Source organism: Aotus nancymaae, unplaced genomic scaffold (genome assembly GCF_030222135.1).
Source record: "Aotus nancymaae isolate 86718 unplaced genomic scaffold, 86718_ANA_hifiasm-v0.15.2.pri h1tg000014l, whole genome shotgun sequence".
Taxonomy (NCBI): domain Eukaryota; kingdom Metazoa; phylum Chordata; class Mammalia; order Primates; family Aotidae; genus Aotus; species Aotus nancymaae.
In genome coordinates, this window is record NW_026988425.1 from 100272572 (window position 1) to 100297656 (window position 25085).

General features: G+C 34.8%; 1 protein-coding gene across 1 annotated transcript in view; it reads right to left on the reverse strand.

Annotated features, from left to right (window-relative positions):
- FBXL17 (F-box and leucine rich repeat protein 17) overlaps window positions 1-25085 on the reverse strand; it is a 545836-nt gene that overhangs the window by 160613 nt on the left and 360138 nt on the right. The window contains exon 7 of the mRNA XM_012459737.3: window positions 8349-8425. Coding sequence (XP_012315160.3) covers window positions 8349-8425 — 77 coding nt within the window. The remainder of the gene's footprint in view (window positions 1-8348; window positions 8426-25085) is intronic.

Genomic DNA, 25085 nt, shown 5'->3' on the forward strand with positions numbered 1-25085 from the left:
AAAGGGAACCTCTTTTTCCTTCTTAGAATTTGTAATAATAGGGTAGGGGGAACACAAGTCTCTCCAGCAGAGCAGTTATCTGCAATAACACGCTGTTTCTCTGGTTACAATGAATAATCTTTTTGCTGCCTTTTTGAACAAAAATTACGCACATAGCATTGGCATTATAGTGGGAAAAAGATGAGATGAGCTGAGCTTTCAATAATTTGTTTAATTGTATCATCAGATAGCAAATGTACTACAATCTCATAACCTATCAACCTTTCCCTCTTTCCTCAATTGTGCCCCAACATTTTGGACAGATGCAAAGACTTTCACCATGAACCTTTTGAATACTTGAAATCCTAGTGAAAAAGGAAGATAAGATGGGTCAGAGAGCTTGAGAACCAGAGGGACTGAGGTCCAAGAAAAAGCATGATCAATTTCTTATCACCATGGAGAGGAAAGTCCACAAAAGTTTCACTTCCGATTCTGCTCAAATGGACAAGATCAGTTGTCAACTTTGGCTGACATTATCTTCATCTAGGCAAGTTTTACAAAACCACTGGTTGGGCCCCACCTCAAGGAAATTCTAATTTGACTAGTTTTAGGTAAGGCTTGTACATCAATATGTTTTAGAAACTCTTCAGGTAGTCTAATGTGCCGACAGGGTTGAGAAACACTGAACTAAAATGATTGAGAGACACATATAAATGTAAACTGTACTGGTAAGGTTTTAACATAAACGTCTTCCAATTAGGAAAGGGGGCAGAATTCTGAATGAATCTTGTTTTTATCCCACTCCTGTAGAAGAACGACATTTACTAGCAGTGTACACTGTGCTACTCACGAGATTAGGTACCACATACACACAGAAGCATGAAGTCAGATATTAATTCCTCATTTTGCAACTGAGGAAACAGAGCATCCTGTATGGGAAGAAACTTCCCTAAGGTCAAATTACAGAGACAGAACTTGATTCCAGATGTGTCTCAACTCCAGAGCTTTTTCTCTTCTCTGTATCTTCTGAAATATTTCTTTTTGTTATTGATAACTTAATAGTAGGTACTAGGCACTGCCTTTCTTATGACACAAAGTATCTCTATGCCTTCAGAACAAAGTGTGACTTTAGCAAAATTTACACTGAAGAACCTCAGAAGAGTTCATTATAAGAGATTTAATCCATAGCTTCCAGCTATTAGCTACCTGACAATTGGCAGTGAAAAAGGGAGAAATATATAAAAAGACTGGAGGAGCAAGTAGTGACAAGTTTCAAATGAATGAATGAATGTATTAGTTAATTAACAAATCTACATGTGTATATATATAATACACATACAGACACATACCTACTCTCTCTCCCTCTCTCTCACAGACACACACACACACACACACACACACACACAAACACACACACACTCAGTATATCCTGATATCCTGTTTTGGTCAGGGAGAATCCTTTAGGGCCTGGACAATGCAAGACATAGAAGATTAAGAGAGTTAACCATGTCTAAATAGAAATATAATTGCCAGACCAGAAAACAAACTACAAGTAAAGAAAAATATATTAAAACACAGTCCAGCTCTGTGAGGGGAAGGGCGTCTGCCATTACCAAGGCAGTCCGCCATTACTGAGGCAGTCCACCATTACTAATGTACTACCGAGGCAATCCGCCATTACCAAGGCCGTCCACCATTACAGAGGTGGACTACCATTACCGAGGCAGTTCTAACTATACTTCTATAAACAAAACCAAAAGGAAGTTCATACAGAGGCTGGGTAGAGCCCAAGGCAGCTCAGCAATGCCTCTGCTGGCAGACTGTGACTAGGCTACCTCCTTGCTGGGCAGGGGATCTCTGAGAAAAGGCAGCAGCATATCAGGAACTTATAAACAAAGCCCCACCTTCCCAGGACAGAGCACCTGGGAAAAAAAGGCGCTTATGAGTTCCACTGCAGTAGACTTAAATGTACCTGCCCAGCAGCACTGAACGGAACAACGGAGCTCACAGCTCAGCACTTGAGCTCCTATAAAGGACAGACTGTCTCCTCAAGCAGCTCCGCGACCCTTGTATATTGAAAGAGACATGTCATAAAGGAGAGCTCAGGCTGACATCTGGCAGGTATCCTTCTGGGACAAAGATAACAGAAGATGAAACTGGCAGAATCCCTTACTGTTCTGCAGCCGCTGCAGGTGATCCCCAGGCAAGCAGGGTCTGGAGTGGACCTCCAGCAGTCCTACAGCAGAGAGGACTGACTGTTAAAAGGAAAACTAAAAAACGAAAGAAATAACTTCACCATCAACAAAAAGGACATCCACTGAGACCCCATCTGAAAGTCACCAACTACAAAGACCACAGTTAGATAAATTCACAAAGATAGGAAGAAACCAGCACAAAAAGGATGAAAACACCAAAAACCAGAAAGCCTCCCCTCTTCCAAGGGATCACAACTCCTCACCAACAAGGGAAGAAGGCTGGATGGAGAATGAGTCTGATGAATTGACAGAAACATGCTTTAGAAAGTGGGTAATAACAAACTTCTCTGAGCTAAAAGAACATGTTGTAACCCAATGCAAAGAAACTAAGAACCTTGAAAAAAAGGTTTGACAAAATGCTAATGGGAATAAACAGCTTAGAGAAGAATATAAATGAACTGATGGAGCTGAAAAACACAACAAAAGAACTTCGTGAAGCATACACAAGTTTCAATAGCTGAATCGACCAAGCGGAAGAAAGGATATCAGAGATCAACTCAATGAAATAAAACGAGAAGGCAAGAGTAGAGAAAAAAAAAGAGTAAAAGAAATGAACAAAGCTTCCAAGACATATGGGATTATGTGAAAAGACCTAATCTGCGTTTGATAGATGTACCTGAATGTGACGGAGAGAATGAATACAAGCTGGAAAATACTCTTCAGATTATCCAGGATATTATCCAGGAGAACTTCCCCAACGTAGCAAGGCAGGCCAACATTCAAGTCCAAGAAATACAGAGAACACCAAAAAGATATTCCTCAAGAAGAGCAACCACAAAGCACATACTCGTCAGATTCACCAGGGTTGAAATGAAGGAAAAAATGCTAAGGGCAGCCAAAGAGAAAGGTTGGGTCACCCACAAAGGGAAGCCCATCACACTCACAGTGGATCTCACAGCAAAAGCCCTGCAAGCCAGAAGAGAGTGGGGACCAATATTCAACATCCTTAAAGAAAAGAACTTTCAACCCAGAGTTTCATATCCAGCCAAACTAGGCTTCCTTAGCGAAGGATAAATAAAATCCTTTATAAACAAGCAATTGCTCAGAGATTTCATCACCACCAGACCTGCTTTACAAGAGCTCCTAAAAGAAGCAATAAACATAGAAAGGAACAACCAGTAGCAGCCACTCCAAAAACGTACCAAGTGGTAAAGACCATTGACACCATGAAGAAACCGTGTCAACTAACGGGCAAAACAACCAGCTAGCATCAAAATAGCAGGATCAAATTCACACATAACAATATTAACCTTAAACGTATATAGGCTAAATGCCCCAATCAAAAGACACAGACTGGCAAATTGGATAAAAAGTCAAAACCCATTGGTGTGCTATATCCAGGAAACCCAGCTCACACGCAAGGACACACATGGGCTCAAAATCAAGGGATGGAGGAAGAAATGGAGAGCAATAAAAAGCAGGAGTTGCAATCCTAGTCTCTAATAAAATAGACTTTAAAAACAACAAAGAGAATAAAACAACAAAGATCGAAAGAGACAAAGAAGGGCATTACATAATGGTAAAAGGATCAATGCAACAAGAGCTAATGATCCTAATACATACACACCCAACACAGGAGGACCCAGATACATAAAGCAAGTTCTAAAAGACCTAAAAAGAGACTTAGACTCCCACACAATAACACTGGGAGACTAACACTCCACTGTCAATATTAGACAGATCAACAAGACAGAAAATTAACAAGGATATCCAGGACTTGAACTCAGACCTGGAACAAGCAAACCTAATAGACATTTACAGAACTCTCCACTCCAGATCCACAGAATATACATTCTTCTCAGCACCACATCCACCTACTCTAAAATTGACCACATAATTGGAAGTAAATCACTCCTCAGCAAATGCAAAAGAACGGAAATCATAACAAACAATCTCTCAGACCACAGTACAATCAAACTAGAACTCAGGATTAAGAAACAAACTCAGAACCACACAACTTCATGGAAACTGAACAACTGGCTCTTGAATGCTGATTGGATAAACAATGAAATGAAGGCAAATATAAAGATGTGCTTTGAAACCAATGAGAACGAAGACACAACGTACCAGAATCTCTGGGACACATTTAAAGCAGTGTTTAGAGGAAAATTTATAGCAATAAATGCCCACATGAGAAGCAAGGAAACATCTAAAATCGACAACCTATCATCAAAACTGAAAGAGCTAGAGAAGCAAGATTTTAAAAACTCAAAAGATAGCAGAAGACAAGAAATAACTAAGATCAGAGCAGAACTGAAAGAGATAGAGACACAAAAAACTTTCAAAAAATTAATAAATCCAGGAGCTGGTTTTTTGAAAGGATCAACAAAATAGACCACTAGCCAGATTAATAAAAAAGAAAAGAGAGAATAATCAATAGATGCAATAAAAAACGATAAAGGGGATATCATCACAGATTCCACAGATATGCAAACTACCATCAGAGATTACTACAAACAACTCTATGCATATAAATAAGTAAACCTGGAAGAAATGGATAAATTCCTGGACACTTGCACCCTCCCAAGCCTAAACCAGGAAGAAGTCAAAATCCTGAAGAGACCAACAACAAGGGTTGAGGTTGAGGCAGCAATTAATAGCCTACCAACCAAAAAAAGCCCAGGTCCAGATGGGTTCACAGCTGAATTCTACCAGACATACAAAGAGGAGCTGGTACCACTCCTTCTGACACTATTCCAAACTATCCGAAAAGAGGGAATCCTTCCCAAATCATTTTATGAGACCAACATCATCCTGATACCAAAACCCAACAGAGACTCAACAAGAAAAGAAAACTTCAGGCCAATATCCATGATGAACATAGATGCAAAAATCTTCAATAAAATACGGGCAAGTCAATTGCAACAGTGCATCAAAAAGCTTATCCATCACGATCAAGTAGGATTCATCCTGGGGATGCAAGGCTGGTTCAACACACACAAGTCTATAAAAGTACTTCACCACATAAACAGAACCAAAGACAAAAACCACATGATTATCTCAATTGATGCAGAGAAGGCCTTTGACAAAATTCAACAGCCTTTATGCTAAAAACTCTCAATAAACTAGGTATCCTTATGACAAACCCACAGCTAATATCATACTGAATAGGCAAAAACTGGAAGCATTCCCTTTGAAATCTGGCACAAGACAAGGATACCCTCTCTCACCACTTCTGTTCAATACAGTTTTGGAAATTCTAGCCAGAGCAATCAGGTAAGAAAAAGAAAAAAAAGGTATTCAACTAGGAAAGGAGGAAGTCAAATTTTCTCCAATTGCAGATGACATGATTGGATATTTAGAAGACCCCATCATCTCAGCCCCAAATCTCCTGAAACTGATAAGAAACTTCAGCAAAGTCTCAGGATACAAAATCAATGTGCAAAAATCACAAGCATTCCTATACACCAATAACAGACATTAAAGAGAGCCAAATAAAGAATGAACTTCCATTCACAATTGCTACAAAGAGAATAAAATACCTAGGAATACAACTAACAAGGAACGTAAAGCATGTCTTCAAGGAGAACTACAAACCACGGCTCAACGAAATAAGAGAGGACATAAACAGATGGAAAAACATTCCATGCTCATGGTTAGGAAGAATCAATATTGTGAAAATGGTCATACTTCCCAAAGTAATTTATAGATTCAATGCTATCCCCATCAAGCTACCTATGATCCTCATCACAGAATTGGAAAAAACCACCTTAAACTTCATATGGAATCAAAAGAGAGCCCACATAGCCAAGTCAATTCTAAGCAAAAAGAACAAAGCTGGAGCCATCACGCTACCTGACTTTAAACTATACTACAAGGCTACAGTAATCAAATAGCATGTTACTGGTACCAAAACAGAGAAATAGACCAATGGAACAGAACAGAGGCCTTGCAGGCAATGCCACACATCTACAACCATCTGATCTTTGTCAAACCTCACAAAAACAAGCAATGGGGAAAGGATTCCCTGTTTAATAAATGGTGTTGGGAAAACTAGCTAGCCATGTGCAGAAAGCAGAAACTGAACCCCTTCCTGACACCTTACACTAAAATTAACTCCAGATGGATTAAAGAATTAAACATAAGACCTAACACCATAAAAATCCTAGAAGAAAACCTAGGCAAAACCATTCAGGACATAGGCATAAGCAAGGACATTATGACTAAAACACCAAAAGCATTGGCAACAAAAGCCAGAATAGACAAATGGGATCTAATTAAACTCCAGAGCTTCTGTACAGCAAAAGAAACAATCATTAGAGTGAATCAGCAACCTACAGAATGGGAAAAAATTTTTGCAATCTACCCATCTGACAAAGGGCTAATATCCAGAATCTACAAAGAATTAAAACAGATTTACAAGAAACAAACAAACAAACTCATTCAAAAGTGGGCAAAGGATATGAACAGACACTTTTCAAAAGAAGACATATATGGGGCCAACGAACGTATGAAAAAATGCTCTTCATCACTGGTCATTAAAGAAATGCAAATCAAAACCACACTGAGATACCATCTTATGCCAGTTAGAATGGCGATCATTAAAAAGTCTGGAAACAACAGATGCTGGAGAGGATGTGGAGAAATAGGAACACTTTTACACGGTTGGTGGGAGTGTAAATTAGTTCAACCATTGTGGAAGATAGTGTGGCGATTCCTCAAGGACCTAGAAATAGAAATTCCATTTGACCCAGCAATCCCATTACTGAGTATATATGCAAAGGATTATAAATTTTTCTATTATAAAGACACATGTACATGTATGTTCACTGAGGCACTGTTTACGATAGCAAAGACCTGGAACCAACCCGAATGCCCATTTATGATTACTGGACAGGGAAAATGTGGCACATATATACCATGGAATACTATGCAGCCATAAAAAATGATGAGTTTGTATCCTCTATAGGGACATGGATCAATCTGGAAACCATCATTCTCCGCAAACTGACACAAGAACAGAAAATCAAACACTGCATGTTCTCACTCATAGGTGGGTATTGAACAATGAGATCACATGGACACAGGGAGGGGAGCATCACACACAGGTCTGTGGCGGGGAACTAGGGGAGGAACAGCAGGGGGTAGGGAGTTGGGGAGGGATAACATGGGGAGAAATGCCAGATATAGGTGATGGGTACGGAGGCAGCAAACCACATTGCCATGTATCTACCTATGCAACAATCCTGCATATTCTGCACATGTACCCCAGAACCTAAAGTGTAATAAAATATATATATAAATATATATAAATTTATTTATATATATATATATTATTACACTTTAGGTTCTGGGGTACATGTGCAGAATATATATATACACACACACACACACACACACACACACATATATATGTGTATATATATGTCAGAAAAGCTAAAAGAAAACCTTTTCATTCTCTTATAAAGCCTAATATATTTTCCGGTTAAAACTATGTAATTAGATTAAATACACAAATGGTTAAGAAAAATTTTATAATATTAAACAAAAAAGGAAGGTCTACGTTATTTTTCTTTATTACCCCAACAATATGACTTCATATTTTTCATAATTGTAGAAAACAATTTGCTTTTCTCCACTTTAAAAGAATATTGAAAATTAAGATAATTCAAAGTGTTGCATATGAATGTATACCCTTTACTTCCTATATACACAAATGAACATTTCCAATGCTTTTCAGAATTTAAAGCATTAAGAAGTTTGTCATTTAGAATGTCAGCAGATATGCCTTTGACATGATATTACATTAAGCAAATAAACTCTGTAATAATTTTCTTATTTATATTTATTATGCCCAACATTTTATTGTCCTGAAACTTATTTTCATTGTATACCTCTTTTAGCTACATTTTTAAATTTTGTGTGAGTGTTTGTGTGCACACATACATGTGTGTATGTGTGGGTGATTGCATGTGGCAATGAATTCATATGCATATTCATTTTACTATTGTTCTTAGCTCATGAATTTTTTTGTTTTTATTTTTTGCTATGGTCAGAATAAGCATAAATGACGATTGTCTCTATGATACAGCTCTCGATTTGTTTCTAAAAACTTTCAATGATTTTGTAACTTTTTATTCTTAAAAAGGATTAAGGCAGTGGTTCATTACCTACCATAATCTGTGATTTTACAGGACACCAAATACAGCTCTTTCAGGTTTTGTCCTTCCTTTGCAATGACCTCCACACACCTGAAACATACACAAAATGTGGTGAGTTATACTAATGCATTTCAAGTTAAATTAGCAAGCGTTTGAATATAACAGGAAGAGGTCAGTATTTGATGAATGCCACAGTTCTCTTCTGTCAATAACCTTCTTTCAAAATGTTTCAGGAAAGGTATTATATTCTCTGCTTTAAAGTGAAGTGCTTTCATACCTAAATGACTTCATTTAAATACATTTATGACTAGTGCATCTTTTAAAACCAAAGAGCTTAGAAAGAGTCTCATAAGAGAAATGTTACATTTGGTAATAAAGCACTAGTAAACATATGCTATTTAATGAATATATATCATTTACATAATAAAATAATATAAAATAATTATAATAAAACTGTAGAATATAGATAGATGGTCATTATAGGTAGATGGTTATACACACATGGTTCAACTATTAATGATGGAATCAGGTAACACTGAAATAATATTTTTTGCAAAACTTTATTCCACATAATACAAAAATATATTCGAAAAAGCTATAACTTTAACAGATTAAAGATGAAAGAAAATATGCACACGTAACTTTAAAATCTTTTACTTTAAAATATGTTATTCTTAATTTTTAAAATAAATTATAGGTTTAGGCCATTTTAGCAATATAGATATAGATATTTAAGACTGTCTTTTCTGGTTTCATTTAAGTTATTATTATTTTTTTAATGGTGTACTCTGCTCTAATAGTCTTAGTGGAAGTTTTATTACAGAATTGAATGAACTTTAAAAGTAATGATTAACAATATTATCCATTTGGTGGCTCAGTTTCCTATAATATCAGAAAAATTTGTGCAGTCATACTGACACACAGGCAAATGCACCCTTCAAAGCAGTCCCTGTTTCAATCTTTATAAATAACAGTTAAGTAAAGGGTAAAAGCAAAAAGAGTCATTAACCTTTTCTAGGAAGAAAGGATCAAGTAATTTGATACCTGTGTGCATAATCTATCAAAAAATTACTCAGTATCCATCTCTGTCTTTCCTATATTTTATTTGCTGTCTGGCTTATTTGTAGGAATCTTCATAAAATGTCAGGAAATTTTATACAATTTTACTTCACATAATTCATTATTGAAGGTTAAATTAGTTATAGAGAAGACATATTTCTTTTAAAATATTTTTAAGGAATTTCATTTTAATGGAATGATAAACATTTCAAATTTCCTCAGAATAACCAAATAAACATTCTTTTTTTCACTATTAAAAAAAAGATTTATAAAAAAATGGATAAGCTTTTCCATGTCTAAAATAGGAAACTTAAAACAGTAACACAATCCAATTATGATTGATACTGATTGTCAGGGAAATTTTAAAACTTAATTCCACGTCATATGGTTTTAACATAATATTTGAATAAATTCATTAAAAAAGGATAAAAACAGAAATGAAACATTACCAACAATAATCTCATTTTATATGGTAAAAACTATTTTTACATGCTACGGGTATTAAATAAAGGCCCCAGATGACTTTAATATCCTAAATCATTAAAAAGTAATCTGACTACTTTCTGTCAAATCAAATATACATATCTAATGTTCTCTTCTATTATAAAAAACCTAACAGATCCAATGTTTTGCATGGCCACCAAAAATCATTAATTGTAGTTTGTTCTTATGCTCTATTAAAATAGTTCAAAATGCCTGATTTATATTTGATTACGCTCTAAACAAATGCGATATCCTATTTATCTTCTTTCTACTTGATTTTACATTAGATATGATATAAACACATATGAACATTAAAGACATCCAGATAACTACAAATAGCAAATGACACAAATTGACTTCACTGTATAAGCCAAGTCGAATGTTAATGCATAGGCAACAAAAACCAACATTCATATAAAATAAGGTGATCAATCAGTGGATAAAGACTGTCCTAAAACTGATAAAAGGTCATGGACATCAGGTTTCCCACTTACTGACAGAGAAAAGTTCAAGAGGTGTAGACAGTCATGAATACATATTATAAAATCATTTGGCATACTCAGGAGGCAATACAGTGGCCAAGAGATAACACATTATTAAGAGTGAACAATGCCTTTCAGACAAAAAAGGGAGAAATATAAGAGAAAAGCAATTTCCTTTTTATAGAGAATCACCTAGGACTTTTGCTCTGCTCTTGAAAGTTTAGGTACACAAGGTTTCCAAATACTTTTAACTACCCTGATCACAGCCAGTGTGCCAAAAGTCAGGTACAACATAGAACTATTCCTGAAATAAAAATTCATGGAGACAAAACCATACTCCTTGGAAGACTTGTAGCAAAATATTAATTTTGTATCTGTTATGGATTTTATATGCAAGAAGAGAAACCCCAAGTTCTGTGATTGTGGACAGAAACTTCATATATATTAAAACACAAAATTGAGTGGTTGAAATAAGTAGATAAAACAGCTGTTGTTTTGAGAACTGAAAACGGAAGTGGTTTGTATTATCCCATTACTACAAATTGGTGGAAATGGAACACCACCTCATGTTCCTGGCTAGTGCCTGAAGTCTTATAAACCATCTAGGTAGCGTTTACCAGGCAGCATGTGGTAACAGCATGTGGAGAGATCGTATGTGGTGACTGTCCTTTTTGCCTGAAACTTTTAGAGTCCCTTCTATAACATATTTACAAGTAGTACATAACACAAGTCTGTGAACATATTTACTTCAAATAATTCCACTGTTTTACAAAGAATCTTGGCTCAAGTCATAACCTTTAGTGTATTAAAATCAGAGCAATTCCCAGTTCACTGTATAGTATGTATGCAAAAACAAACTCATAAATCTTAGTTATGGACTATAGATACAGCAAGTTAAGAGGTATTTATAAATTGATACCAATAAAAGAGAGAAATGTGTGTAAAGTGATCATCTTGAAGTGAGAAGGAGTATGATAGATGTTTACTTCTTCATCACCTTTCTCACTCACAGATATCACATAGAAGAATATTCATTAATCACAGTGATGAATTAATTTGGTCCCTAGGAGCAAGCCATGAATCTCTAAACTCAGAATCTAGAATTCAAATTTTTCCTATTCTTCCCCAACCCCTTGTCCCATCATTCCTACAGACAAAGCTCAGAATATCATATGGCCAACATTCTCTATGGATCAGTAGGTTCAAAAATTTCCCTCTTCATATATGATAACATAAGGAGTTAATACAATTTTGGAAAAGGACTGTCTCCTTACAGAAAGTAACAATGTATAAGATAATTAAGAAAAATTTATAACATGGGAAAATGGCATAGTGGATAAATGCTGAAGAATATAAAATACTTTTAAAGTAGCTCATGAAAGTCAAGCACAATTAAGACTACTAAACCCTAAGGAGAGATCTATCTTAACAAGAGAGAATAAAGGAATCAAAAGACATACATTCTAGTCTCCCCTCCAGGGAATCACAGAACAATCATGTACATTTTTTGGAGCCATATATCATCATTCTCTACAAGATAAGTTCATATGAAAAAGTTCTCCAAATAAAATATCTTAGGATCTTTTAAATATACTTTAATTTATTCTGAATTGCCTACCCTCAGTTTATTTTCCTGCTTTTATGTTTTGGCAGGGGTCTGAAGAGAATTAAAAAAAAACATTGCTACCATTGTAAATTCTTGAGTAACAGCTGTTGAGTACATATATATATATAAACTCTTTTAGAATACAGAAAAAGGGCCAGAAAACCTGCTCCAAAGTATCCTAAGCATCCAGAGTTATTTTTGATGATAATGTAATTTTATGCTCACTTGCTTCTGATAATGTTCTAAAATGCACCTGAAACATTTGATGAAATATGAAAAGCAACAGAAAGGTTACTTTTGTAAGCTAGATAGAATTTTTTTTAAAGATAAGAAGGCATTACTTATTTTCAGTGGAGGGAAAATCTGTCTCTTTAGCAATAGATTCCTAATCATATGATTTATGTGAAGGGTAAAGGTTAATGAATTAAGCTGTGTAAGCTTCAAAACTATGAAAGAAATTCAAAAGAGCCTTGAATTATGGAAAACAATGGCCCATTCTACATACATACCAAATTTTTATGTTTTTTTGTCTCCTACTCAAAAGCTAGAACATGGCATTAGTGACAATTGAAAAGAACTAATGAGGAAATATGACTACATCGCTTGCAATAGGAGTGTCCTGGGAGACCTTGTTACTGTTTGTGATGTGCTTCAAACCCAAAAGAAGCTAATTGGAGCTGCCAGACACTGGTTTGCAAATCTCACTTTAAAGGACAGGCTCAATCACCTCAGAGGTGTGAGAAGAAATATCCCCATTAGAGATGCATTAGTATGTGGCTTGGTGAATTTCTAAATAAAATTTGGAATGTTCTTTCCTAAGTCACTTTTATATTTGAATAATAGATATATCTTTAAGTGAAACACAAATGCAACAAGACAAAAACAATCCCACAGATCTAAAACAAAGAACTATGAAGAATGCCATAAAGTAACTGGCAAATAAGTGCAACTGGGAGCTAGGTATGTTTAAGGTTGAATAAACATGTGGATCAAACCTCAAAATTCCTGAAACCAACAAATCATAAAAGTGATCTATTTGGAGGTTTTAGAAATAGAACCTGTTTCATCATTTCTTGAAACTAAAGAAGCCAAGAATCCAAACTATGTTACATAGATTATAAGTGGGTAGGGGCTTAAGTAGCTACAACACACACACACACACACACACACACACACACACGAAGGGAGTAAAAAGTGTTTATGAGATCTAGAGAGAGTAACAAGAGAGCAAACAGTCCAATACCATGCTGCAGAAGCTTATCCTGACTAATTCATACATGGGTCATTTAAATGATAGCAGAGGTCACCAAAACACAATTTGGTATCTTACAGAAAAAATAATGATATCTGATTGATTTTTCTAAAGCTCCAAATCAAGTTTTACTGAAGGATAATCCAATCCCAGTGCAGTAAATGAATGAGTACAATTTATAGGTTTAGGTTTACTCTGCTTTCAGAAAATGCACAATATAAAAGATTTCTATGTGCAAAAGGGATAAATTTACAGGTAAACTTTTACAAGATGAGTCAATTCAAGAATCTATTAATACACTTGATCTCAGTCAAAAGGCCAAGCAATCAAGAATCTATTAATAGTATGTTTCTCCTTAATATATTAGAATACAATCTCACTTATGAGCCTTATATTTATAGTTACTTTTTCTAAGTAATAGTACACCTTAACCTTGCAGAAATAGCATGAAATAGTTTTATTTTTAATCTTCAAGTTAAACAGCTGGACATAAATGACAAACACAAGATTATTTCTGGAACGTGACAGATGGTATCAAAGTGATATGTTAAATGCACTTTGTATTGTACAGTGTACTTATTTGTAAATGCTCTTCTATTCAATCCTATTGACAACAAAATACCAAATATACACCTGAGTCAATTTTTCATGTAAACTTCTGAAGATGTGCTCATAGAAGAAATGTTTACTGCAAGAAAGATTTTTTGTTTAAGGTTGGCTCGCAATTAAAATGCGAGAGCATTTGCTCAAAGCACGTTCTTAATATACCACAGGGGCAAAGACTAGGAGTGACATGCAAAATGTCACCAGCTCCACCAGTTAACAACAATTATCTTGGGACACTCATTAAGTTCTCACTACCAAATGTTATTCTCTAGAAAGCCAATATCTGATTAGTGTGGCTGAGATTAATTTAAGCTCTTGCTATTTAAACAGTAGCAAACTGATGCCCATTTTGTCACACTGAGAAGTAATAGAAGGCTACAAAATTAGAATAGTAGTGTTTTGTTGTTTATGTTTTAATGACACACAGCACAAGAGGTGGCCTACAAACTGAAATGTGATTGAAACTTAAGTTCTATGGCTTTGCATCTTTGCCAACAGAGGGTGTTACACCTTTAAGGGAAAGAAGGCAGAGAAGATGTCATTTGCTGATTCTTTCTGGACCACTCTCTCCCTGGGTGTCTGTGACATTAAACAAGTTTTCTAATTGGAGAATAGGATTTAGCATTGAAAAGTAATATAGCAACAAAATAATACTTTTCATATATTTAGGAATGGCCATCACAAACTGCCGTTATGAAAATATGTTTTTCTTCATGTATATAGTAAAATGTTTAAATTTAATTTGAGTGTTTCTTAGAATACTTTAAAAATGTTTTTTAGTTAGAATAAAGGCTGCAATATTTTACAATGCACATTTTCTTTAAGCTGTGCATTAAGAAAACAAGATGATTAAAGGATTTTCTGAAGGGTGAGTATAGAAATTGAATAACAAACTTGCAAGAAACATGGCTTTGGTTTTAATATTTCAGATATATTTAACCAAAAGTCTTTCTTTTTAATTTTAGCCATTGCTCCATCTTTTTACCATAACTACCCTAAACCTTATGTAACAAGGTGAGTTAACATTTTCTAAGCATTCCTCAGAATATGCAAGAAGCAGAAAAAGATGCTAAGCTCTTATTTATTGAATTCAAAATATTTTGTTGAGTGTAAACTATATTTTAGAAATATTAAAAGATATAACCAAAAGCCACATTATTATAAAATGATAAACATAATACTTATAACCTTGATGGATCAAATACCATTTATTTTTTGTGGCTGTAGTTGATATTAATGTTCATACCTAGAAACAGCAAAATCATATTACCATTTCTATAATTACTAAAAATCAACTGAAGGTAAGCATTTCCTTTAGTCCTGTAAAGAAAACATTTCAGAACTAAAGGAAATGCTAGAAAGAAAAGGAAGAAAAAAATTAAAGGCCAGCTTTCCTAATTCACCAGTTTATTCATTCTTCAGTAGAAACACATGTAGTTACTTTGAATAGGGAAATGCTAAGAAACCTCCTCTACCTTTTAAGGTTTTTGAGTTTCCATCAATTCATAATCCATAACTTGAAGGGAATCCAGATACTGTACAATTTGGATATAGTTAAGACTAGTGCTATCTTTATGGTGTTCTGGCATATTTTAACACAGAGAGCAGAAGAGAAGACTTTGCCACCCTACATGTAACAATGATTTACTATGTGGAAACCAAAGCTCAGGACCCTAGAAAAACAGAAATACTAAAACATTTAAAACTACAATCCAGGTTAATGAATTGTAATTCTTTAGAGGCCATTCTTTTCCTGAAAAAAAGTCAGGCAAAATTCTGCAAGCTCCAAACTGCTGCTCACCACAAATAATAAAGACAAACATTAATAGCGAAGCTAGAAATACTGTAAAGAGATTTGTCAGACTTCAAAATAGCTAAAATGAATGCTGTGAAATTCAGGTAAAATATTAATCATATAATTAATGATAATCTCTCTGCCCAGTCTGTTCCCTTTATCCTAATGCTACAAGTGTTGATATGAAAATCTCAATTCAACAGATCATGTATTTTAAGCTCACTTTTAATTTAAAATGTCTGACTAAATTATTTTAGTGGAATATAAAAGCACTCAGAAGATGAGATTTCAGGCATCATTCATGAAAGAGTTAAGCACTTCCTCACCAGAAGACAGCCACAACTCTGCTTTGTAGTGACTAATTGCCTCTTTAACCCCTGTGCTCTGGGAGTTGGCCTGTGCTTCAATACTAGTTTTGTGATACAGCCAAAGACTGATGTTCAACATAGACCTCCCATGACCTGCGTAGCCAAGGAGGCAACTCAGACAAGATGCTGACAAAAGGTTTCCTTCTCATTTGGGAAGACATAGAATCTCTTTTTGGATAAGCCAAATTCTCAGAACACTATAAAACACAGGAGGTAAAGATAATTTATAAAAGTTAAAAGAATGGTTTCTCACTTGAGCTAAGAATGATTCTAAGCATCCCAATGTATCACTCAAAATTTTGTTTTAGTAATAGAAAAAAAAATTAGTTGTTTTAAATGCAATGAAGAGGGTACCTGATTTGATGCCTTTGAAAGCTTACAATTAGATAGCTATAATCAAATACAGAGGAAAGCAGGTCAACATCTTCATTCCAAATGTTTCCTGTATGCTTCAACCAGGAAGCCTGCACTTTGTCATTAAGTTTTAAGCCTGGCAACTTCTGGCCTGATCAAAACTAAAATAAAATTTTTTTACAGGAGATTTTATGTAGAGATTATATAAAACTAATTAATCCTGCAATCGGGATGTCAGAATAGGATGGTCATGTCTCCTTGTTATTTTCTAAAAGGGAAGGAAGAAGGAAGCAGTTGTAGATTAGGGAGCAGGAAAAGTGTGCGCAGTGGGAACAAAGTAACCCACATAGTCATTCAGAAACAAGAAAGGAGAAGAATCATACAAGTTTGAGGAAGGTGGGGACCTACATAAATTTGACATTATTGATGCTTAGCCAGATTGTACTCTGAATGCTTTGAGTCTCAAGGATCATCACTGAATATATAAAAGCTGCTTCCAAAGCTCAGGGACTGCCATTGCTTTACTCTGATTTTCCCCACATAATTGCACATTAATGTTCACATGAGAGGCAAATCATCTTTGCTCTAACATTTATAAGAAAGAGGCAAAAAAAAAAAAAAAAAGAGGCAACAGGTCATGTTAAGTTGTTTTGGTGCACTGTGTTTACACAGGGGGTAACTTTTTCCTTAAAAAATAATTATTTTTATTTATAGAAATATGTAGACCATATTTAAAAGAGAACATGATTTTGTTTTTAAAGTCTACATATTTCTATAAATGACAATAAAGGACATCAACCAATAATTCTCTTATAAAATTATAGTTTATTTTTTTAATCCAAAATAAAGGATGACCACTGATTTCGGTTATTATTATTTTTTTACCTGAAGAACAGAGAAACAAAGTCATCCACATTTCCTTTTTAATGTTCAAGTAAACGCTGTAGGATTAGATTTCAAAATTTCAGAATAGGCTATTGAATCCTACTTAGCTTTGCTGGCTATCAGGCCATTTCAGTGGTTCCTAATATTTAAAAGCCCATTTCACTGTAAAATAAATATACTTCTAGAGGTTTCTTTCTAAACTGTTTAATTTATCTAACAATGCAAAGACTTAGTTATAGATGATTTATCATCAAAGGACTATGTAGTCTATATGTGTATGTATGTATATACATTTGTCAAGAGAATTCTTAACAAATATATTTTTTCTAATCAATATTGTCACTAAATCAACAAATACATAGCTGTTGTGTGTGTACTGAATAAAATAATTTAGCAGCCTAACCTCTGAAATACCATAATCACAAAAATTCAGGTTGCTTTGCATGGACTAGTCACCAGTCTATTCCCTCTGAAGAGAAACACATCTCTTTGTTCATAGGGAGAGTGGTGGAAAGCTAATGAAACCAGTGTGTAAGACTGATAAGAGACCACAGGGAGGAAGTATTACCCATTTTCTCCTTGTAGAAAGTTGCAAAAGCAAGACAGTAAGTAAACAAGGAGAAAAGAGAAGGCACATTTCACTATTTGTTTCAGGCAGTGGGTACCTCTGCAGGCAACACGTCTGACAGCCAGCAGAAACAAGCAACATTCCCAATCCAGTACTCAGATTTACATTATTTTAAAGGAGAAACCCAAATGAACAGTGCATCTCTCTGGCATATTTCTAAATGATCTACTATTAATAGATACAGTTACTGTTCTGTCTGCATAATCAACAAACCATTTAGCAAAATGGAGTAACAGTATTAAAATTTCTGCTCTACACAAAAAGCACTCCTTTCAAGTACCCAAGGAATAACATTGTGGCATTCTGCGAAAGAAAGATTGAGAGTTCAGGAGAAATAGTTTATTATTTTCAAAAGTCATTAGTGGAATAAGGAAGCAAGAGCAATGGCAGGCATTTGAAAGAGATGGCAGGTAAATGTGCCTGGAGTCAGTTGGTCAGTTTTGTGCTTCTGTAGGTCATGAGGGAGAATCATGAATTCTGTCCTGATAATGATAGAATTTTATAGAAAAAATAAAGTTAGAGCATAAATTATTTTTTTGGAGATCTTCTATTGAAAGGTAAACACAGGGTCACTAGATTCACAATACTCCTAGGCCATTTGGCAACATTTGGGGCTACAGAAAAAGTAAGAGCAATTCAATGGCACATCATATTCTGAAAAAAGTGATAGAAATTATAAAAGGTAACAGTATAAGCAAGTTAGCAAATGTGGATATATACGCAGGGAAGGATTAGTCGAGTTAGTGGTTTGATTTAAGTTTGTGGAGAGAACACTGTAATGGGGAAAAAGAAGAGAAATAATACATTCATATATTGCACAATTACTAAGGCCCCCAAATTTATTTTAGCTGTTTACTTATAGTTAGCTGTATTCCATTAGAAATTCATAAAAACTATAAAAGAAACATTTGAGAAAGGCAAGGAGGGTAACAAATAAGTAAAAAATAATAATAAAGTCTGGGATACACTCATCCTGAAGGCTTTCAAATAATTAATACCTGGAAAGCTTCCACAAGTGGGATAAAATTTCAAGCTTTCAAAGAACCAAAGAAATACGGAAGCATGGTAATTCATTCATAATATCATAGGAGTTAAAAAATCAGATATTCAAAAGAAGCTACAAAATGGCTAGATATGCTTGAGGCATTTGTGGTGGAAGGCTAAAGTTTTAAGAAAGAAATATTCTGTATCATTCAGAAGATTTCATCCCACTTCTTAATAGCATTGTAAACTTAATCCATGAGAAACTGGTCTCTCAAAAAAAAAGTTTAAAAATACAAAAAGCATAATTGCACATGGTTAGTAACATAACACAGTAATAAAACAGAGATGATATTTCACTACACCAGTATTTTACTAAATTTTAACACTTCAGGTAGAAAATCAATTGGTTATAGATAATGGAACTATATCTCCAATGCTGACTGTAAAAACTCTTGTGTGTGTGTGTGTGTGTGTTTGTGTAGGACATGTTACTGATTTTTGGAACTAAATTCAACTTCTCTAAGTCTCTTCTATAAAATGAAAATTATAATATCTACCATCAAGGATTCTGTGAAGGTTATATTTCATAACGTTTGCAAAGATACTTTTAGTCATTTAACGAACATTTGCTAATGTCTACTGTGCCATTAATTATTTGGATACAAAGACAGATAAAATAAATCTCTTCCCAAAGAGAATTCACAATCTTGTCAACTTTAAATATCCTCCACATAAATAAGGCAGGCTTATTTAGAATAAAATAGTATTTCCTAAAGTACATTTCTCACAAAACTAGCACTCTGGGGTTTTAATATTTGACATATGCAAGAAATAAATGTATGGTACAGTAAGTTTATATTAAATCAAGTCAATTTTTTCTTTAGCAAAAATACAAATGTAAAGTACGTAGAGCAGCACCTAGCATACAGTAAGCAATTAAATGTTATTTATCATTATTTAGGCCCTAGCACGGAACCTGGCACACTTAAAAAATACTGTAGTATGCTGAATGGTGGCCCCCAAAGACATCAGGTCCTAATTCACAGAGCCGATAAATGTTACCTTTCATGGAAAAAGTGTTTGCAGGTATAATTTTGAGATGAGGAGATTTTATATTGGATTATCTGGGTGGGCTCTAAATGCAAACACTAGCATACTAATAAGAGAGAGGCAAATGAAGATTTGACACTGGCAGAGAAGAGAAGGCATTATTACCATGGAGACAGAGATTGCGGTAATGTGGCCACAAGCTGAGGAATTCCTGTAGCAACCAAAAGCTAGAAAGACAAGGAATGGTTTCTTCCCTAGAGAATCCATATGGAAATGACACCCTGGTATCAGCCCAGAAAAACTAGTTTTGGACTTCTGTCCTACACAATTGTGAGAGAATACATTTTCGTTGTTTTCAAACTACAAAGTTGAGGTAATTTTTTACAGTAGTCACAAGAAACTAATACAGTGTCTAAGAATGATGTTAAATTAATCACTGGATTATATGTATAACACCAAGGAATTTGATTTATAAGGGTAATATGTTAATGGCAATTAAAATGATGTGATTGGATGGAACAAAATTTTAAGTTGTTTTGACAAAGACGAAAAAAGAAAACCTACACTTAAAGAATGCTACCAGCTGGGCATGGTGGCTCACGCTTGTAATCCCAGCCCTTTGGGAGGCCAAGGTGGGTAGATCATGAGGTCAGGAGATCGAGACCATCCTGGCCAACATGGTGAAACCCCATCTCTACTAAAAATACAAAAATTAGCTGGACGTGGTGGCACGTGCCTGTAATCCCAGCTACTCGGGAGGCTGAGTCAGGAGAATCGCTTGAACCAGGGAGTCGGGTGTTGCAGTGAGCCAAGATCACACCACTGCACTCCAGCCTGGCAACAAAGTGAGACTCCACCTCAAAAAAAAAAAAAATGCTACCATATCTTCAGCCTGAATTAGAATAACTTCCCCAAAGTTATGTATTTGAAACTTCAACCTTTTTTTAGATTAAAGACCAATTTGCCTCTGCTATTTTAATAGGGAAAATTTCAAGCAAAAATGTTGACAGAATTGTGCAGTTAAAAAACCCATTATCCATCACTTAGATTCTATAATTAACATTTTGCTACATCTGCTTTATCTCAAATGTATCCATCTATCTCTTTATTTATCCCTGTATCCATCCATAAATTTATCTTATTTTTTATGCATTTCAAAGTGTAGACATTGATACATTTCACTCCTAAACACTTTAGCATACACATCATAAACTACAGTTCAATGTTTGCTAATGGTTCTTTTTTTAAGTACATTTTACTCACTGTTGAATTTGTGATTTGGGCACAAATCTTAAAAGCAATTAGTTTTGACAAATGCATATATATGTCTACCTTGAACCCCTATCAAGATCTAAATTATTCCTAACACCTTCCAGTTCCTTCATGCCCAATGCCCATTCCCACTCACAAATGCAACTACTGTTTAAGATGTTTTTGTTTCTTTGTTTTATTTTACAATAGCTTAGTTTTATCTGTTTTCATTTTGTTGTGAGTAAAAACCTAAAAGTGAAGTTGCAGAGTCACAGAGTATTAGTAGTACACACGTAGTAGGTGTGCAATTAGTTTTATAAGAAGCTGCTAAATCTTCTTCCAAGGTTTTTATACCATTTTATATTCCTAACAACACTCACGAGAATTTTAATTGCTCCACATCCTCAACAATGTAGATGTTATCAGGCTTTCAAATTTTAGCCATTCTGGTGAGTTCGTAAAGACCAGTTCAACATTTAAAAATTTAAAGATCCCGTAATAACAATTCTACTCTTTTTATCTTTTGATTAAGGAAATATTGACAAAAAGCAACTAGAAACTGGGTAATATTTTTAAAGTAATTCATATACTTCCAGAATTTTGAAAAAGTGTACAAGACATAAAAGCACATGTATGTGGTATAATTTATGCATTTTACAGGCAATACTTATTGTAGATCCCATGCAATAGCTCTCTGGTCCCAGATAACATTCTACATGCTAGTTCTTTGGCATAACTTCATGGTTAATTCTATTCATTTCATCACCTTTCTTTCAAGCAACCTACATATCCAACAACCAACAGAAAACTTCAGGACAGAAACCTTTAGTCATTGCATACAGCCCTCAACATTGCATTACATACAGTTCTCCACTTTATCTCTCATAAGTTGAATTGGAAGTTGGGAACCGATTTTAAAATTAGTCCCAAACTGGGGCCGGGGGCAGCGGCTCACGCCTGTAATCCCAGCACTTTGGGAGGCCGAGGCGGGTGGATCACGAGGTCAAGAGATCGAGACTATCCTGGTCAACATGGTGAAACCCTGTCTCTACTAAAAATACAAAAAATTAGCTGGGCATGGTGGCGCGTGCCTGTAATCCCAGCTACTCAGGAGGCTGAGGCAGGAGAATGGCCTGAACCCAGGAGGTGGAGGTTGCGGTGAGCTGAGATCGCGCCATTTCACTCCAGCCTGGGTAACAAGAGCGAAACTGTCTCCAAAAAAAAAAAAAAAAAAAAAAAAATTAGTCCCAAACTGTCATCCTCTGTTAGCATCAGATTTTTCATTTAAGTTTTCTGCTCTAACTGAATATTTGATGGAAGACCTTATATAATGTGCAACTTAAAAGGTACACTGCTTATCCTATCACCGAAAGAATTCTTAAAATTTTGTTGCCAGAAACTGGATTGGGACTCTGACATTAGCCAGCAAATAGTAAAGCTAGATACCATGTATCTCCCAGCAGTTTTCTTCAAATAACTGAAAATAAAAAAGGAATTTATTTTCTTTTACTATTTCTAATTAATATTTAAGTAAATTGCTCAATTTTAAGAAACATACAGTTATTGATTTTCATAGCTACATATATTGCATATGAAATAAAATTCTTCACTTAAACATGCTAAAACTTCAGAAATTTTCAAAGGAACATAAAGATGCTTTGTACTACTAGAGAGACAAACTGTATTATTTTTCATAAGATAATTGTTTTAAAAATGGAAACCACTGAGAAATAATTGCAAAGTTAAAAACTGTATCAAAGCTTTTAAGTCATTTTACACTTTTACACTATTCAATTATGCCATATAACTTTCAGAATATTCAATCTAATTCTTTTTAAAGCAAGTTTACTATCAACCTCAAGCTTTTCATTTATTGACATGAATTTATCTTCTCTCATTGTTCTTTACAATGTTTGGCATTTCTAAGCAATGAAAGACTATTCATAGGAATCCTTCCCCCAATAAACATATAATTTTTTCTACAAATGATCTAATACAGAAAGGCATGGAAAGTGACTCCAAATTACTCAATTGTCTTCAAATTTAAAGAAACTGATCTCTCAATGTGTAGTTATGTTTATACCTTTCTTCTAAGAACAATGATTAGAATCAATGTCCACAAATAATTGCAAAGGAGGATAAATGCATACTTACTGCAAAAATTAATACAGAACCCAAATCTGTGAGTTTCAAAATCTCTCATAATAGCTAGCATAACAAATGCCAAATGTTATAAAAAGACATTCAGAATTAAGTGGGAGAGAAAGAATTTTTACATGGCCAGCCGGCTGTAGTCACACAAATGCAGTACCACCATATTTGTTATTGAGCCTGGCTTCCAATGCCCATGCCCAGCCACCTCGAGTCTAGAATTCAGCCAAACACCTAAAGCACTCTATGCCTGCAATATGAGATATTATTGCTTGATCCAGGCCAGATAAAGGTGTGAAGAGGCCATGAAGACCTGGGGAAAAAATATAGTTCCTTTTCTCTCCTTAGTTTTTGTGAAAAATAACAACAAAAATACTAAATTGTGCAATTAAAACCAAAGTCTAATTTTTTTCAGATTGTTCATGCTGCTCTTGTCATGTTGATAAACTAAGGCTGTGTGCCTAGTATGCCTAACAGTAATCCAGGAGAATGAATGAGTTTGTAGCAACTGACTGCTAACTGTACTGGCGCCAGTCTATTTTCCTGTTTTATGGATTGAGATGACTTGCCAGGTTTTTTTGTTGTTGTTGCTGTTCACATGTTGGCTCCAATCTATTATTTTCAATATAACTTAAAACTCTGGATATTGACTTCTGGTTCATATATTCTTCATAACTTTGTGGGTCCCCTACACATATTTATTACATAGATGGTTTCTCAAAACAGTAAACCTTTCATATACTGAGATCCCATGAGAGTCAGCCATATTTTGTGTGGCTGAGTCAGGGTGTTAAATAAATACTTGAATATGGATAACTTTAGATCTGATGTGTACTCTCCAGTTGTCACAGATCTGAGCATTCCCTAATGTTACACTGGATGTACTTTCTTCATTTACATTCTATATCTGGCCCTTACAGAAATTTAAGCTTGCAATCTCTGTGAATACCATATACATTGCCTCCACAGGAATTTGAAACCCATAATTCAGACCCAAGCAGTTGCCTCTTCTCAGAGTGACTATTGCTCCTAACCCCTAGTTTGCCTTTGTTCTGTTGTGACCACTGTATGAAGTATGTCATCATGCTGACCTGACTTCCTCCAGTTCTGGCCTGACTTGTCCAGCTACCATTCATCACATACCCACTGGCAGCAGGGGTCATGCTTATCTTGGATGAGATACTCAAAACAGGTTTGTTGAATGAATGAGAGAAGAATTGCGGCATGGTAATAAGACAAGTCATGCTGTTATAAAATTAGCATTTGAATCATTTTTATTATTCAGAATACTACTTATATTAAGAATATTTCAACAAAGTAGAGCATTATATTTAGGCATGATGACTGGTTTACTTACGGTTAAGAAGACAAATACCTAGGCAAAACTTGTCTAATAAAAGGGATAAAAAGTATTAGTAACAAAACAGAGGGATTTAAAAGGAGAAAAAGCTGCATGTGTAGATCCCTAGGGTTTAAAATATAAATAAGGAAGAATATGTGATGAAAACATAAAGTAGCTTCTGCTGAATTTCTCTCAGCAAATATATCTCCTATTCTAGATAAGACAAAAGAATTGAGAAGAAACCATAATATTCATTTTATAGTAAGCAAAAAAAAAAAGCAACAAAAGCTACAATAATTTTTGACAATATTAGCTATTGAAAGTTATAAACTGCCATTAATTTCAGGAAACTCATTTTACACTTGTTGATATTGGAAAAGAAAGAAACACTTGCCTAAGGGAGATAAATTTACTTTCCATGAAAATTCCTACTCTAAGACAAGGAAAATATCAC